Source organism: Panulirus ornatus, chromosome 62, assembly GCF_036320965.1.
Source record: "Panulirus ornatus isolate Po-2019 chromosome 62, ASM3632096v1, whole genome shotgun sequence".
Taxonomy (NCBI): Eukaryota; Metazoa; Arthropoda; class Malacostraca; order Decapoda; family Palinuridae; genus Panulirus; species Panulirus ornatus.
Window position 1 is genome coordinate 5147308 of NC_092285.1, and position 19654 is coordinate 5166961.

The 19654-nt window shown below is 35.1% G+C and overlaps 2 protein-coding genes and 2 pseudogenes across 2 annotated transcripts in view; 2 read left to right on the top strand and 2 right to left on the bottom strand.

The window, feature by feature from the left end:
- Positions 1-19654, bottom strand: part of LOC139745709 (uncharacterized) — a 509563-nt gene that overhangs the window by 183874 nt on the left and 306035 nt on the right. The window contains exon 4 of the mRNA XM_071656155.1: positions 18715-18829. The gene's annotated coding sequence lies outside the window, so the exon portion shown is untranslated. The remainder of the gene's footprint in view (positions 1-18714; positions 18830-19654) is intronic.
- LOC139745680 (NADH-ubiquinone oxidoreductase chain 5-like) lies at positions 1800-3627 on the bottom strand (annotated as a pseudogene).
- On the top strand, positions 5973-7111 carry LOC139745695 (cytochrome b-like; annotated as a pseudogene).
- The window catches only part of LOC139745708 (uncharacterized), an 88185-nt gene continuing 86629 nt past the window's right edge, over positions 18099-19654 (top strand). Inside the window, exon 1 of the mRNA XM_071656151.1 lies at positions 18099-18672. Within this exon, the coding sequence (XP_071512252.1) occupies positions 18670-18672 (3 nt within the window). The 5' untranslated portion in view covers positions 18099-18669. The remainder of the gene's footprint in view (positions 18673-19654) is intronic.

The window sequence follows — 19654 nt, forward strand, 5'->3', positions numbered from 1 at the left end:
CTAAATTTCTGAGCATAATAATCTCTATTCAATTGAAATACACAGTCTCTTATACACAATTTTAGCAGTTCAATGAAAACCGACTTTGAAACAGGTGAATGAATATCATCCAAGACATCGAACAAATATTCTAAAAGGTCATCAACTGGAACTTTTGTGAAAAGTGAGGAAACATCAAAGCTAACTAGTTTGAAATCAAAATTAACATTGATATTGTTAAGCTTGTTGACTAAATCGACATTGTTCATAATATCAGAATTTGATACCTTACCCACTAAAGGGTTTAATAAAGAAACTAACCATTTTGACTATTTATATGTGATGGAGCCTATTGAACTCACTATTGGTCTTGCTGGAAAATTCTGTTTATGTGTTTTGATAAGTCCATACATAAACGAATATAATTTTATTTATTGCTTCAGAAGTCTTATTCTTTTTCTCTTTTTTTTGGGGCTTTCTTTCACAGAAGATCAGTTCCCACAGTGGAAATTGGAACTGCATGACCTCCTGCCGGAATTCAACCATTTAATCCCTTCCAAATTCCACTTTTAAACACAACAATTCTAATCTCTTCCGGGGCAACAGTAACTTGAGCTCACCACTCTATTATAGAATCTAAGCATTCAGAAGCTATCCAAAGACTCTTTTTAACAATCCTGCTAGGCGCTTATTTTACCGCCCTTCAAGCAGTAGAATATTTCGAAGCTACTTTTACTACTGCAGATTCAGTTTATGGTTCTACTTTCTTTGTAGCGACAGGGTTCCATGGCCTTCACGTAATTATTGGAACATTATTTTTAAGAGCCTGCTTATATCGGCTTTATATGGGCCACTTTTCATGTAATCACCAACTTGGATTTGAAGCCGCCGCATGATACTGACACTTCGTTGATGTAGTTTGATTATTCCTTTAAGTTTGTATCTATTGATGAGGAGGATAAACTTTCTAGTATATTAAGTACCTCCTCCTTCCAAGTGGAAAGTCTAAATAAATTTAGGGGAGTTAATCTTTTTAATTTTATCTATTTCGTTTGTAACCTTAATTATCTGTTTTATTTTATTAATAGTCGCATCAATTATTTCAAAAAAGACAATCATTGATCGAGAGAAAATATCCCCATTCGAATGTGGATTTGACCCTAAAGGATCAGCACGCATTCCCTTCTCCCTAAAGTTTTTTTTTAATTGCTGTTATCTTCTTGATTGTTGACGTAGAAATTACACTTCTACTTCCTCTAGTTTGCACCATAAATATATCAAACCTAATTTCGTGATCTTCTACCGGTCTTATCTTTTTATGAATTCTTTTATTGGGACTGTATTTGGAATGACACTCCGGAGCTCTTGAATGATCTCAATAGGGGTTATAGTCAACAATGACATGTAACTTGCACTTACAAGGTGTTATATTTAACTAACCTCATAAATTAGAAAGCGAAGATTTGCTCTTAGTTTCGACCAAAGCTTTGGTCTCATAGACCTCTAATTAATTTTTTGGTAGAAGCCAAAGAGAGGCTTATCACTGTTAATGATTTCACTGAAATCTATTTTCCTACCAAGGAAGCATTTGGGGAATGAAAAAAGCTTCTAACTTATTTTCAAAGCGGTTCAACTCCGTTTATGCATCTTTTTTATTGTGTAATTTCTTAACACATTACATTTTCAATGTAAAGATGAAGATCAATTTCTTCTAAAAATACACTTCCCCACCCGCAGGTAAACCTAACCTCTTTTGCAGCTTCAATGCAACATTCTAAATATAAATTATACGAGTAATAAAGTATGATTAAAAAAAAAACTCAGAATAAAGTCTTCATAAAAATTCTAAAAGTTTTATCTTGCGTAATTTCAACATAACCGGAACCTTGCATTAAAACATTATAGCCCCCTTGTCCTCCTAAGTATTCTAGTCACCCACCGTCAAAATTTTTTTAAAATTTTCTACCAACTTTTAACGTCAATCTAGAAGTTAAAAATCCAGATAAATGTGGCAAAAATCATATTGAACCAACAAATCTAGAGATAGAAAAAAGATCAATCGATTTTAAATTATAATTTTCTTTTTTTTCTTTTAAACTATTCGCCATTTCCCGCGTTAGCGAGGTAGCATTAAGAACAGAGGACTGGGCCTTTGAGGGAATACCCTCACCTGGCCCAATTCTCTGTTCCTTCTTTTGGAAAAAAAAAAAAAAGAAAAAAAAAAATCAAATATATATCCTAGAGCTCCGCCTAGCAATCTAACCGCTAGTGCTAAAACCTTTAAAAAAAACCTTAAACAAATTATATATCTCTCAGGAAATAACAATCAAGACAGAACTGATCCCATTACTACAACTCCCATTGCCAATATTAACCTAGCATTTATCATCGTTGTCGAAGAGTCTCTAATTGAAATAAAAGAACTAATATTTGGTTCGCCTCTAATAATATAAAAAAAACAAGACGACAAGTATAACATACAGTTAAACCAGTCGCCAAAACATACAATATAAAAGCAACCATATTAATATTTCTCATAAAAGCTACCTCGAGAATTAAATCCTTCGAGCAAAAACCTGACATAAATGGTATCCCACAAAGGGCTAAATTAGATAAAGTCATAAGCGACGAAGTCAAAGGCATACTATAAATTAAACTCCCCATACGACGGATATCTTGACATTCCTTCATTCTATGAATAATTATTCCCGCGCATATAAAAAACAAAGCCTTAAACAAAGCGTGAGTCAGTAAATGAAAAAAAGCCAAATCAGGCAATCCTAAAGATAAAATATTACTCCCAGTTGCCTGAGGGTAGAAAGAGCAATAATCTTTTTGAAATCGTATTCAAAATTAGCGCCCAAACCAGCCATAAATAGGGTAAGACAAGAAATTAATAATAAAAGAGTGGAAACAGAAGATTCCATTAAAACAGGGCTAAACCGAATCAACAAATAAACCCTTGCTGTAACCAACGTCGACGAATGAACTAAAGCAGATACCGAAGTGGGAGCAGCCATTGCTGCAGGAAGTCAAGCCGGAAATGGAATTTGAGCACTTTTGGTCATCCCAGCTCCCATGACCAACATAGTTATTAATAATATATTCTGATGTCCAACCTCCGACGAGTACAGCATAAAATTTCATCCCTCAAAACTTACATATTAAACCAATTCTTATCAACACAGCAACGTCTCCTACACGATTTGATAAAACAGTAATTATTCCCGAATTAGAAGATTTCTCATTTTGATAATAAATAACCAAGCAATACGAAACTAAACCTAAGCCATCCCAACCAAGAAGAATTCTGATTAAATTAGGTCTCACAATTATTAACATTATAGAACAAACAAAAAGAATTACTAAATATATGAAACGATTAAAATTTTTATCATCTTTTATATATTCGCCCCTATAGTATCAAATTATAGAGGAAATAAAAAGAACAAAACCAGAAAATATTATAGACATTCAATCAAAAATAATCGTTATTACTAAGGGACAACCATTCAAAATGCAAAACTCCCATTCAACTAAAAAAGCAGTATTAGAAAAGAAAAGGAACAAAGCTGAAATTAAAGAACAAACTGACAATACCCCAAGAAACACAAACCTACTTAAATTTATAGGTATTTTAAAAATCATGATTTAAGATAAATAATTTATATTTTTGGATCCTCAAACCAACGTTTTCTTTTAAACTACTTAAATAAGGTATAAAAGTCAAAGTGCTAATTTTAACAATTAAAATATTTAAAGGAAGTCAATGAAGCAACAAAATTAAAAATTCTCGAATTTTACCAGGACTACAAGAAAATAATAAACTATAAAATAAGCCATGCTGTCTAATCCTATATACATAAATAGTATATCTAGCTCTTAAAAATAAAAGTATACCTAAACCAATCATAGTTACTTTTCTTCACCCGATTAAGCTACATAAAATTTGAACCTCCCCAGCAAAATTTAAAGTTGGAGGAGCTCCCATATTTCCAATACTCAGAACAAATCCTCACAACTCCATACTTGGCATAAACCTTGATAAACCTTTCCAAATTAATATTCTACGAGTTCATAAACCATATTGGCCAAACAAAACAAACCAGATGAACATAGACCATGACCACAAGAGAACCAGTTATACCCCATCATCTTGACGTCATAAGACCACCTAAAACCATTCCTATATGAGCTACAGAAGAATAAGCAATTAAAGACTTAATATCCACTTCCCGCAAACATATAAGCCTAACTAGAACTCCACCTACAATTCCTAAGCTAACTCATAATCAGACAAACCTCTTATTAATAAAAGAGAATAAAGGTAAGATACGAATAATACCATAACCTCCCAGCTTCAATAAAACACCAGCAAGAATTATAGAACCAGCTACTGGAGCTTCAACATGCGCCTTCGGCAATCAAATATGAACTAAATATAGAGGAAGTTTAACTAAAAAAGCAAATACTGAAGAAATATATCATAATATGGACTCAAAATTTAAATCCATGATTTTATAAGGTATTCCAATAGTTAAACTGCCCCCCACGTTGTATAATATAAAAATACAAATTAACAGAGGAAGTGAAGCAAACAACGTGTAAAACAACATGTAAAGACCAGGTTGAACACGCTCGGGCTGATACCCTCAACCCAAAATTAAAGTTGGGATTAGACTTCTTTCAAATCTAATATAAAAAAACAAATAATTCATTACAGAAAAAGTTAATAACAAACAAACCAATAAAAATAAACTAAAAGAAAGCCATTCCTAAAGTACTCATTTTTCTTCACCTTTCTGCCTTGAACAAATCATTAAACCAACAACTCAAATCCTTAACAAAATTAAAGCAAAACTTAAATAATCCATATCCATCATATACCCAAGCTCATAAAGAAAAAAAATCATGACTACATTTCAAAAAATAAGAGAAAAGATAAAACAAATAAAAAAAAAAAATTGCACTACCTCCCACATCCCGAGAAATATTATTAATACAACCGTGGCAATTAAAAGCTTTAACATTGTAAAGAATTAAATCTATTGAAATAATCGTTCCCATGAGTCCGAACTACAGAGACCAAGACTGACAACCCTAAAGCCCCTCCTCACATTCTACTATTCCTGGGAAAAACAACAAAAAGAATGACTCGTAACCATGGCAAGATAATCCACAAGTTACAACAAAAGACTTCCCATAACATTACGAATTCTAACCTCAAGAACGTATTCAAGAGATGCTTTCGTCTAGAACAAAATACCCATATCCCGCAAAGCACTATGATACTTGGCACCAATTAATATAATTTAAAATTATCATTAGTTTTGATAGTTTATACGAAAACTTTGGTCTTGTAAACCAAAAAAGATTATTAAAATTCTCAAAACATCAGAAAAAAAGTTCCTAAACCTCCATCTTTCATCCCCAAAATTAATATTTTTAATTAAACTATTTCCTGATATTATTTTTTTTTTATACCTACTTTTTTTTTCTTGTCGATTTTATTCACCCGTTTAGTTCATCCGTTAGCTGCAGGAATTATCCTTCTCATCCAAACATCTTTAATTTCTCTTTCAACCAGACTAATTTCTTCATCATTTTCATTTTCATATATTTCATTTTTAGTTTTTTTGGGGAGGAATACTAGTCCTATTTATTTACGTTGCTTCATTAGCCTCAAATGAATCCTTTAAAACATCTTTTTTTTTTTTATGCCGGACTCATTATAGGAATTTCTTTATTCTTATCAACAATCTTTTTTTTTTTTTAGACACACCCTCTTCTCTTTCCAACCAGTTTCCATACAACACTCTTTCTAATTCACTAAAAATGCATTAGATTATTCGTCCGATTTAACACTACTTATTTATAACTTTCCAGTAATAAAAATAACTATTGTAGTAATTTTATATTTACTTTTTACGCCTATTGTTGTAGTAGAAGTAACATCAGTTTTTTTTTTAGCAGCTCTACGTTTATCAAAATAAATGACAACATCGATTTGGAAAACACATCCACTATTCAAAATTATAAATGGAGCTACAGTTGACATACCCATTCCAAGGAATATTTCAACACTCTGAAACTTCGGTTCCTTATTAGGTCTATGCTTATCGGTCCAAATTCTCACAGGAATTTTTCTCGCAATACATTATACAGCAGATATTAATTTAGCCTTTTCTAGAGGTGCCCACATCTGTCGCGACGTTAATTATGGGTGACTATTACGAACAATACATGCTAACGGAGCGTCATTCTTTTTTCATCTGCCTTTATATACATATTGGACGAGGAATTTACTATGGATCCTTTTTGATTTATTGAAGTCTGAATAATTGGAGTCTTTATCTTATTCGCCACAATAGCAACTGCTTTTTTAGGATACGTTTTAGCTTGAGGTCAAATATCTTTCTGAGGAGCTACCGTAATTACAAATTTATTCTCGGCTATTCCCTACGTGCGCACTGATCTAATGCAATGAATTCGAGGGGGTTTGTCTGTAAGTAATGCCACTCTAACACGATTCTTTACCCTTCATTTCTTATTACCCTTCGTAGTTATAGCCCTCTCTGGTATCCATATTGTTTTCCTCCACCAAAGAGCATCAGGAAATCCATTAGGTATTTCAAGACAGCCTGACCAGGTTCCCTTCCACCCTTATTTCTCTTTAAAGATCTAGTCGGATTTATTGTATTACTTACACTACTAGTTATAATTACACTACTAGATCCATATCTTTTAGGAGAGCCTGACAATTCTATCCCAGCTAACCTTATATCCAACCCAGCACATATTCAGCCCGAATGATACTTCCTATTTGCTTATGCAATTTTACGTTCCATTCCTAACAAAATACGGGGGAGTTATTGCCTTAGTTCTATCAGTTGCCATTATTATAATCCTACCTGCAACACATTGTTCATAATTCCGAAGATTAGCATTTTACCCATTAAGTCAATTCTTATTCTGATCTTTAGTATCAATTTTGATTTTACTTACATGAATTGAAGCGCGACCGGGAGAAGATCCTTACATCTTGACTGGACAAATTCTAACAGTTTTATACTTTTCTTATTTTGTAATTAATCCCATTTCCATATACTTGTGAAATTCCCTACTAGATTGATTAATTAGTTTATAAAAAACCGGCATTTTGAAAACGCTTAAAAAGAGATATTACTCTTATTAGTCTAGTTATATATTATATTAATTATCATTTAAATGATAAATAAACAATAACACAAAGATTTGAACCCTATAAAAAAAATTAAATAATTTAATGACACCGGCAAAAAAACTTTTCCAAGCTAGATATATAAGTTTATCATAACGGAAACGAGGCAATGTTCCACGAACTCAAAAATAAAAGCTACACTGACTAATTTCAAATAAAAAAGCTGAAGAGATTACCACCCAAGAATATCACTCTAAACAACATTCTTATAAAAAAAATTCTTCTGTACTCTGATATAAAAATAAGAGCAAAACCACCCCCTCTATATTTAGTATTAAACCCAGAAACCAATTCTGATTCCCCTTCGGCAAAAATCAAAAGGAGTTCGATTAGTTTCAGCTAAACAAGACGCTAACCACACTCCACTCAAAGGCAAAGTAATTCATAAAAACCAAACTTTCTCTTGGTATAACCTAAATAGCTCTAAGTTAAACCTTTCGGTCAAGAATAAAAACCTTAATAAGACCAAAGCTAAACTAACTTCATAATAAATAGTCTGGGCTACAGCCCTCAACCTTCCAAGCAACGAGTATTTTCTGTTAGAAGACCAACCTGCTCTTACAACGGGATAAACTCTTAATCTTAAGCAACACAAGAAAAATAAAGCCCTCATATAAACATTTATCATTCCCAAATCATAAGGCGTAACTGACCACCCAACCAGAGAAACAGTCAAGCTAAATACAGGAGATAAATAATATACAAAAAAATTAGACAGAACTGGAGAGGTTTGTTCTTTAGAAAACAACTTCACAGCGTCAGAAATGGGTTGCAAGATTCCCGCAATCCCTACATTAGTAGGCCCTTTACGACTTTGCACATATCGTAAAACTTTTCGCTCCAACAAAGTCACAAACGCTACAGCAACTAATACATAAATAATTACTAACAAATATTTTAAAGAAGAAACAATAAAAATAATTAACAAGCTTATTTTAAAACAAACAAGTTAGCATATTACCTATAGACGTCAAATTTTATATAATTAGATCCTAAGTCTAATGCATAATTCTACCAAAGTAATATTCCATATTAAAAAATTATTTCAACTCTTAAATCCTTTCGTACTAAAAGAATCACATTTTTTATAGGAGATAGAAACCGACCTGGCTTACGCCGGTCTGAACTCAAATCATGTAAAGATATAAAGGTCGAACAGACCTCCTCTAGTAGCCCCTACGCCACCAAGGATCTTTAATTCAACATCGAGTTTGCAAACCATTTTTTCGATATGGACTCTCAAAAAAGATTACGCTGTTATCCCTAAAGTAACTTAGTCTGATTTCTCCAAGAGAGGATCAATACAATTTACATACTAAAAATAATTAGATTTATAAACAAAGCAGTTACTTATTGTACTCCTGTCGCCCCAACAAAATATTTCAACTTAATAACACTAAATATACAACTAATCTCTAAAATGTATTAGTTAAAATATAAAGATTTATAGGGTCTTATCGTCCCCCCCATATTATTTAAGCCTTTTCACTTAAATGTAAAACTCAAAATTTGCAGTAGAGACAGTTAATTTCTTGTTCAACCGTTCATACCAGTCGCCAATTAAGGGACAAATTATTATGCTACCTTAGCATGGTCATACTACCGCGGACCTAATCTAAACATCACTGGGCAGGCTAGACTTTATATAAACTTTCATAAAGACATGTTTTTGATAAACAGGCAGATTTTTTTTTTTTTTTGCCGAGTTCCTTTACTGCATCTTCAATTTATTAACAAAAAACAATTTTTATTTCACTTAATTGATTCCTAACTAAGACTATACTAATAAAATCATTATTTCTAATAATACAACGTTTATTGTTAAAATTTCATACTAAATAGGCAAAAGTCATATCAATATCAACTATTAAAAATTTTAGTTAAAACACTTTACTAACATAACTACTTCTGAGCTTAGTTAAAATAAAACTTAGCCATACCACTTTATGCCCAATTAACTAACCAGAAGCTTTTCCCTCCGATTATTTACCTGAATTAATTTTATTACACTCAGACAAAATTAAATTTTTTTCTGAAATAACCAGATATTAAAAGACTCGATTAATATTTCACCACTACAAAATCATTAGAAACCTATTTACAACTAAGACAATTTTAATTTTTTAGCTATTCTTTTTTCGGGATATCTAATCTACCTAGAAAATTTAAATCCTCCCTGATACAAAAGGTACAAAATTCCATATTTTCTTTTTTTAAATTAAGTTTTTCATCATATTTAAACTTTCCCTCACGGTACTTTTGAGCTATAGTTTTAATCTAAATTTACCATACTAATCAACTAACTATTAAAAATTATTTTTCTTAATAAATCAAAAAATCTTATTTAAAATCTCTAAACAAGTTTACATTTAAAACAAATCGAATCGCACGAATATCTTTTAAACATCAAAGCTAACTAGTTTCAAATCAAAATTAGCATTGATATTTTTAAGCTTGTTGACCAAATCTACATTGTTCATGATATTAGAATTTATCTTACCCATTAAAGGGCTTGATAGAGAAACTAACCATTTTGGCAATTTATATGTGATGGAGCCTACTGAACTCATTATAGGTCTTGCTGGAAAATTTTGTGTATGTTTTGATAAGTCCATACATATATGGTAATGAAGGGGACAAAGATGACAAACTTTTGATAAGAGAACCATTACCTTTCAACAACTTCATTTCTTTATTGAAATGGGAATGAACTGCTTCTAAGGGATTTTTACTGAGTTAAGAATATGTTATGTCATCATTTAAAAGATCATTCATTTTAGATAAATAGTTACTTTTGTCTAAAATCACAACAGTGTTAGCCTTATCTGCTTTAGTAATATGTATATCCTTGTCCTTTTTTAAGGTGTTAATAGCTCTTATAAATCTTTTAGGGCAATTAGCTTCCACTGGTTTTAGACCAAAGTAACAATTTATCTAATATGAATGATCTTTTAAATGATGACAACATATTCTTAACTCATTAAAATCCCTTAGAAGTAGTTAATTCCCATTTCAATAAAGAAATGACGTTGTTGTTGAAAGGTAATGGTTCTCTTATCAAAAGTTCGTCATCTTTGTCCCTTTCATTACCATATATGTATGGACTTATCAAAACATACACAAAATTTTCCAGCAAGACCTATAATGAGTTCAGTAGGCTCCATCACATATAAATTGCCAAAATGGTTAGTTTCTCTATCAAGCCCTTTAGTGGGTAAGATAAATTCTAATATCATGAACAATGTAGATTTGGTCAACAAGCTTAAAAATATCAATGCTAATTTTGATTTCAAACTAGTTAGCTTTGATGTTTCCTCACTTTTCATAAAAGTTCCAGTTGATGACCTTTTAGAATATATATTTGATGTCTTGGATGATATTCATTTACCTCTTTCAAAGTCTGTTTTCATTGAACTGAAAAAATTGTGTATAAAAGACTGTACTTCAATTCAATGGAGATTGTTAAAAAATTTGGTATGGCAATGGGTAACCCTCTTTCACCTGTACTAAGTAATCTTCATATGAAATTTTTTGAAACAAAATTACTAAAGGATATCTTACCTTCTAATGCATTTTGGTTTAGGTATGTAGATGATGTTCTTTGTGTTTGGTCAACAAATGAAAATTCACAAATATTTCTCCCCTTATTCAATAATTTAGTACCTTCCATCAAATTTACTGTAGAAAATGATTATAATGGTATGTGACCATTTTTAGTTTGCATGATCCACAGGCAAGGAAAGAAGTTTAAGTTTAGCGTATACAGAAAACCTACCAATGTATGCTCATATATCCATTATTACTCATCTCAACATGACAGTTAAATTATCATTTCAATCTATGTTCCTTAGGGCATTACGTATTTCCAGTCCAGAGTTTATTGATGATGAATTCAAGATATATTCTATTGGATCTAAGTTAAAGTACCCTAGATCTTTCATATATAAATCCCTTAAGTTAGCAAAGAAATCATTTTATAGAGTTGAGCCCAAACCTCCCATTGACACCAAGAATCTTTTAGTTCTCCCTTTTAATAATAATTTCACTTCACTTCCCATGTTGCTTAAATCCTTTAATGTAAATGTTGCCTTCAGCAACAATAATACTATAAAGAATATCTTAATCAGGAATTCACCAGAAAATTCTCCTGGATACATCTATAAAGTGCCATGTGGAAATTGTGATAAATATTATGTTGGGCAGACTGGTAAGGATATTTCTGCTAGACTTAAGCAACATAGATATAGTATAAGAACGGGACAAGAATCAAATGCCTTGTTTAATCACGGTAAAAACTATGATCATTGCACTGACTGGAGTAATGCCTTCTCAGTTATTAACTCTAACTCTATCACCACGAGAAATATCATTGAATCTTCCATTATCAAATACACAAAGAATTATAATCTTAATACTAGTGATGGTTTATACGAATTAGATAACTTTATTGTTGATAAAACTTGTAAAATGATAAGTTTATGAACGCTCGTTGTATGTCTTGGACAATCTCATGTTTACCAAATGGCATCCTAGCTTCGTCTCTTCGGTGTATATCAACTGACTTTTATTTCTCTCTTGTGTCTCCCCTGATGATGTGATTATCACCGGAAAGTGCACTTGGGAACTTATCGTGTTTCATTTTCCCCGTGGACTCATAGGAATATCATGATCACGCACAAAATTGTGAATATATATATATATATATATATATATATATATATATATATATATATATATATATATATATTTTTTTTTTTTTTTTTTGCTTTGTCGCTGTCTCCCGCGTTTGCGAGGTAGCGCAAGGAAACAGACGAAAGAAATGGCCCAACCCACCCCCATACACATGTATATACATACGTCCACACACGCAAATATACATACCTACACAGCTTTCCATGGTTTACCCCAGACGCTTCACATGACTTGATTCAATCCACTGACAGCACGTCAACCCCGGTGTACCACCTCGCTCCAATTCACTCTATTCCTTGCCCTCCTTTCACCCTCCTGCATGTTCAGGCCCCGATCACACAAAATCTTTTTCACTCCATCTTTCCACCTCCAATTTGGTCTCCCTCTTCTCCTCGTTCCCTCCACCTCCGACACATATATCCTCTTGGTCAATCTTTCCTCACTCATTACCTCCATGTGCCCAAACCATTTCAAAACACCCTCTTCTGCTCTCTCAACCACGCTCTTTTTATTTCCACACATCTCTCTTACCCTTACGTTACTTACTCGATCAAACCACCTCACACCACACATTGTCCTCAAACATCTCATTTCCAGCACATCCATCTTCCTGCGCACAACTCTATCCATAGCCCACGCCTCGCAACCATACAACATTGTTGGAACCACTATTCCTTCAAACATACCCATTTTCGCTTTCCGAGATAATGTTCTCGACTTCCACACACTCTTCAAGGCTCCCAGAATTTTCGCCCCCTCCCCCACCCTATGATCCACTTCCGCTTCCATGGTTCCATCCGCTGCCAGATCCACTCTCAGATATCTAAAACACTTCACTTCCTCCAGTTTTTCTCCATTCAAACTCACCTCCCAATTGACTTGACCCTCAACCCTACTGTACCTAATAACCTTGCTCTTATTCACATTTACTCTTAACTTTCTTCTTTCACACACTTTACCAAACTCAGTCACCAGCTTCTGCAGTTTCTCACATGAATCAGCCACCAGCGCTGTATCATCAGCGAACAACAACTGACTCACTTCCCAAGCTCTCTCATCCCCAACAGACTTCATACTTGCCCCTCTTTCCAAAACTCTTGCATTCACCTCCCTAACAACCCCATCCATAAACAAATTAAACAACCATGGAGACATCACACACCCCTGCCGCAAACCTACATTCACTGAGAACCAATCACTTTCCTCTCTTCCTGCACGTACATATGCCTTACATCCTCGATAGAAACTTTTCACTGCTTCTAACAACTTGCCTCCCACACCATATATTCTTAATACCTTCCACAGAGCATCTCTATCAACTCTATCATATGCCTTCTCCAGATCCATAAATGCTACACACAAATCCATATACATGTACAGAGCATCAGATTGGGGAAGAGCAGTATGGTTTCAGAAGTGGTAGAGGATGTGTGGATCAGGTGTTTGCTTTGAAGAATGTATGTGAGAAATACTTAGAAAAGCAAATGGATTTGTATGTAGCATTTATGGATCTGGAGAAGGCATATGATAGAGTTGATAGAGATGCTCTGTGGAAGGTATTAAGAATATATGGTGTGGGAGGCAAGTTGTTAGAAGCAGTGAAAAGTTTTTATCGAGGATGTAAGGCATGTGTACGTGTAGGAAGAGAGGAAAGTGATTGGTTCTCAGTGAATGTAGGTTTGCGGCAGGGGTGTGTGATGTCTCCATGGTTGTTTAATTTGTTTATGGATGGGGTTGTTAGGGAGGTGAATGCAAGAGTTTTGGAAAGAGGGGCAAGTATGAAGTCTGTTGTGGATGAGAGAGCTTGGGAAGTGAGTCAGTTGTTGTTCGCTGATGATACAGCGCTGGTGGCTGATTCATGTGAGAAACTGCAGAAGCTGGTGACTGAGTTTGGTAAAGTGTGTGAAAGAAGAAAGTTAAGAGTAAATGTGAATAAGAGCAAGGTTATTAGGTACAGTAGGGTTTGAGGGTCAAGTCAATTGGGAGGTAAGTTTGAATGAAGAAACACTGGAGGAAGTAAAGTGTTTTAGATATCTGGGAGTGGATCTGGCAGCGGATGGAACCATGGAAGCGGAAGTGGATCATAGGATGGGGGAGGGGGCGAAAATCCTGGGAGCCTTGAAGAATGTGTGGAAGTCGAGAACATTATCTCGGAGAGCAAAAATGGGTATGTTTGAAGGAATAGTGGTTCCAACAATGTTGTATGGTTGCGAGGCGTGGGCTATGGATAGAGTTGTGCGCAGGAGGGTGGATGTGCTGGAAATGAGATGTTTGAGGACAATGTGTGGTGTGAGGTGGTTTGATCGAGTAAGTAATGTAAGGGTAAGAGAGATGTGTGGAAATAAAAAGAACGTGGTTGAGAGAGCAGAAGAGGGTGTTTTGAAATGGTTTGGGAACATGGAGAGAATGAGTGAGGAAAGATTGACCAAGAGGATATATGTGTCGGAGGTGGAGGGAACGAGGAGAAGTGGGAGACCAAATTGGAGGTGGAAAGATGGAGTGAAAAAGATTTTGTGTGATCGGGGCCTGAACGTGCAGGAAGGTGAAAGGAGGGCAAGGAATAGAGTGAATTGGATCGATGTGGTATACCGGGGTTGACGTGCTGTCAGTGGATTGAATCAGGGCATGTGAAGCGTCTGGGGTAAACCATGGAAAGTTGTGTGGGGCCTGGATGTGGAAAGGGAGCTGTGGTTTCGGGCATTATTGGCATGACAGCTAGAGACTGAGTGTGAACGAATGGGGCCTTTGTTGTCTTTTCCTAGTGCTACCTCGCACACATAAGGGGGGAGGGGGATGGTATTCCATGTGTGGCGAGGTGGCGATGGGAATGAATAAAGGCAGACAGTGTGAATTGTGTGCATGGGTATATATGTATGTGTCTGTGTGTGTATATATATGTGTACATTGAGATGTATAGGTATGTATATTTGCGTGTGTGGACGTGTATGTATATACATTGTGGATGGTGAAGGGTTGGGCCATTTCTTTCGTCTGTTTCCTTGCGCTACCTCGCAAACCCGGGAGACAGCGACAAAGCAAAATAAAAAGAAAAATATAATAATAATAATAATATATATATATATATATATATATATATATATATATATATATATATATATATATATATATATATATGTATATATATATATATATATATATATATATATATATATATATATATATATATATATATATATATATATGTACATATATATATATATATATATATATATATATATATATATATATATATATATATATATATATATATATATATTATCCTGGGGATAGGGGATTAAGTATACTTCCCACGTATTCCCTGCGTGTCGTAGAAGGCGACTAAAAGGGGAGGGAGCGGGGGGCTGGAAATCCTCCCCTCTCGTTTTTTTTTTTTTTTTTTAATTTTCCAAAAGAAGGAACAGAGGGGGCCAGGTGAGGATACTCCAAAAGAGGCCCAGTCCTCTACTTAACGCTACCTCTCTAACGCGGGAAATGGCGAATAGTTTAAAAGAAAGGAAAGATATATATATATATATATATATATATATATATATATATATATATATATATATATATATATATATATATATATTCTTTTTTTTTCTATCATACTGTTCGCCATATCCCGCGTTAGTGAGGTAGCGTTAAGATTAGAGGACTTTGCCCCCTCTTTGTTCCTTCTTTTGGAAAATGAAAAAAAGGGGGGGGGGGGGATTTCCAGCCCCCCGCTCCCTCCCCTTTTAGTCGTCTTCTACGACACGCAGGGAATACGTGGGAAGTATTCTTTCTCCCCTATCCCCAGCGATATATATATATATATATATATATATATATATATATATATATATATATATATATATATATATATTCGGGAATGTTTTAGGAGTAAAGTCAGGGTTGGTGAGAGGACAAGAGCAAGGGAAGGAGTAACACTACTCCTGAAACAGGAGTGGTGGGAGTATGTGATAGAATGTAAGAAAGTAACTCTAGATTGATATGGGTAAAACTGAAAGTGGATGGAGAGAGATGGGTGATTATTGGTGCCTATGCACCTGGGCATGAGAAGAAAGATCATGAGAGGCAAGTGTTTTGGGAGCAGCTGAGTGAGTATGTTAGCAGTGTTGATGCACGAGACCGGGTTATAGTGATGGGTGATTCGAATGAAAAGGTGAGTAATGTGGCAGTTGAGGGAATAATTGGTGTACATGGGGTGTTCAGTGTTGTAAATGGAAATGGTGATGAGCTTGTAGATTTATGTGCTGAAAAAGGACTGGTGATTGGAATACCTGGTTCAAAAAGAGAGATATACATGAGCATACTTATGTAAGTAGGAGAGATGGCCAGAGAGTGTTATTGGATTACGTGTTAATTGATAGGCGCGCGAAAGAGAGACTTTTGGATTTTAATGTGCTGAGAGGTGCAACTGGAGGGAAGTCTGATCATTATCTTGTGGAGGCGAAGATATGTAGAGGCGTGGGCTATGGATAGAGTTGTGCGCAGGAGGGTGGATGTGCTGGAAATGAGATGTTTGAGGACAATGTTTGGTGTGAGGTGGTTTGATCGAGTAAGTAATGTAAGGGTAAGAGAGATGTGTGGTAATAAAAAGAGTGTGGTTGAGAGAGCAGAAGAGGGTGTTTTGAAATGGTCTGGTCACATGGAGAGAATGAGTGAGGAAAGATTGACCAAGAGGATATATGTGTCAGAGGTGGAGGGAACAAGAGGTGGGAGACCAAATTGGAGGTGGAAAGATGGAGTGAAAAAGATTTTGAGTGATCGGGGCCTGAACATGCAGGAAGGTGAAATGCGTGCAAGGAATAGAGTGAATTGGAACGAAGTGGTATACCGGGGTCGACGTGCTGTCAATGGATTGAACCAGGGCATGTGAAGCGTCTGGGGTAAACCATGCAAAGTTCTGTAGGGCCTGGATGTGGAAAGGGAGCTGTGGTGTCGGTGCATTATTACATGACAGCTAGAGACTGAGTGTGAACGAATGGGGCCTTTGTTGTCTTTTCCTAGCGCTACCTCGTACACATGAGGGGGGAGGGGGTTGTTATTTCTTGTGTGGCGAGGTGGCGATGGGAATGAATAAAGGCAGACTATGAATTATGTACATATGTATATATGTATATGTCTGTATATATATATATATATATATATATATATATATATATATATATATATATATATATATATTGGAAGAGGTGTAGGATGTATGGATCAAGTGATAAATCTAATAATGAGTATGACTAATGCTTTAAAAATCGGATGTATCTGTACGTGGCATCTATGAACCTGGAGAAAGTATATGATAGGGTTGATAAAGATGCCTTGTGGAAGGTCTTAAGAATATATGGTGTAGTAGTTAAACTGCTATACGCGGTGAGATATTTTCATCGAGGATGTATGGCAATTCAACAGACGCACGCACACACACACACACACATAAACATTGACGTGCATCACTACCATCACCAATGAATGCCTCGCTACAGTATAGCAGCCAGATGCTGCCGAATAATACCGAGTTACCAGATAAGGCCAAAAGTAGCGGACTGGGCTACTTAGGAAGGGTACACGCTACTTAAATTTTCAATCCGCTACTTGCTACTTTTTGGTTTACTTCGTATTTTATTTGGACTACTTTTGAACACGATTAGGCTACTTCCGTTGCAATACTTTTACTGATAATAATAATAATAATAATAGTAATAATAATAATAATAATAATAATAATAATAATAATAATAATAAAAACATTAGGTATTGAGGATAATTATCATCTTTTATTATTGAGTGGCGCGACCTGGCAACCTTCCGCTCCTCCCCCCTTGGAGGCATGAACCCAACGTGAACACATCGCTCATGAACTGTGAACAATGCTTATGACTCCCCACTCCTATTTCATATCTTCAGTGGTTACAAAACGGGGGGAAATGGTCCAGTGGCGTCAGATATCAACCATGGGCTGGAACATTTTGTTTTTCTTTTGCAGGCGTTGTTACAACAACTGGATCACTGTTTTGGACAAAAGCAATAACAGTACAAAATGCAAGGTGGAGAAACTGTGCGAAGAGCTCTTGCAAAATCTGCACTATTAGCATAGAACCTGCTAATATAAGCGCTGGTCTCGCTAGGCAGGTGTTTCCACGAAGTACATCAGTGGAAACTAAGTTTACGAAAAGGATGGAACTGCGTGCATCTCTTAGCATTAATATCAAGACTTAAAATCAAGCCTTGTCTTATGTGGCACATGTTGTTCTTATTATTTGAACCAACATAAGGACAGATCTATAGATAAGATGATAAAAATGAGGAAAATAACCTACTGTATCTTGCAAAACTGTAAATAAAGTAAGATGCAAAAACATATTTCCCAGGTTAAAAGAGGAAAGAAAACGAAGTTAAAAAGGGGAAAAATATCTCTATTAAGACAAGAAGGAAGAGAGTTGGTAAACCTAAACGGAATGCAGTTAAGATAAAGGGAAAATAATAATTATTAGGTTAAACAATAAGAAAGATAGCAATCTGAAACACTCAAGAAAACAATTTAGTAAAAGGAAGACTTTGTAAGTTAAAACTATAAGAAAATACATGATTTGTAAACTCAAAAAGAAAACAATTAAGCACCAAAGAAGCAAAACAAAGCAAGAAAAAGAAGCGGAGGGAAAACACACAAGAATAAAATGAAAACGTAGCCATAGGGGAAGTGCCGTTGGAGAAGCTGACGCAGCAACAGGAGACCAAACATATGAACGGAGATGGTAAGTATAAGTTGAAGTAATAGTAGTAGTAGTAGCACTTACCTGTATTGGGTTTGACCGTGCGTCGACATCCGCTACTTTTAAGTCCGTTTGCGCTACTTTTCATCAGACGAATCTGGCAACGCTGCCCGGGCCGGGGGCCGCCACCAGGGCGATTCTGTAAACAATTACTTAATACAGTCGATTACCTCTCCTGCCTTCCTGGTAGTAACCCCTTTGACGTCACTACACCTACTTATCCACCTAAGAATCTAATGACTTATAATCCTCACCTTCAACACTTAACCAGAACCAGTGATCGTGAACATAAACAGAAACTTCACACTGACTCTTCACAAAACCCAGCCACTGGGAGGGTAGACATGGCTTGGCCAGTGTCATCCAGCTCGAAGATCAGAGACAAATATTAGAATAAACCAACTGAATTGTTCGTCATACTGATCACTCTAGCTCGATCAGGTACAAATCATTGCTACAGACAGTATAATTATCTCCTGATTACCCTTAAACATACTGAGATCAGATGGTAACATGGTGGTGGTTTCTGAAGTCAGACACAAAAACACTTTAAGACATTCAAGAGATTCAAATCAAATTGTGATAGCTTCCCTCTCATTTAAATCTCCATGAGCATGACGAAGCTGATGCTTTAGCGAAACTTGCACTAAATAATGTTGGAAGACAACACTGGGCTGTTAATTAGAAGCCCCAAAACCGTAATGTTGGAAGACAACATTGGGTTGTTAATAGAAACCGTAACGTTGGAAGACAACATTGGGTTGTTAATTAGAAACCGTAATGTTGAAAAACAACATTGGGTTGTTAATTAGAAACCGTAATGTTGGAAGACAACATTGGGTTGTTAATTGAAACCGTAATGTTGAAAAACAACATTGGGTTGTTAATTAGAAACCGTAATGTTGGAAGACAACATTGGGTTGTTAATTGAAACCGTAATGTTGAAAAACAACATTGGGTTGTT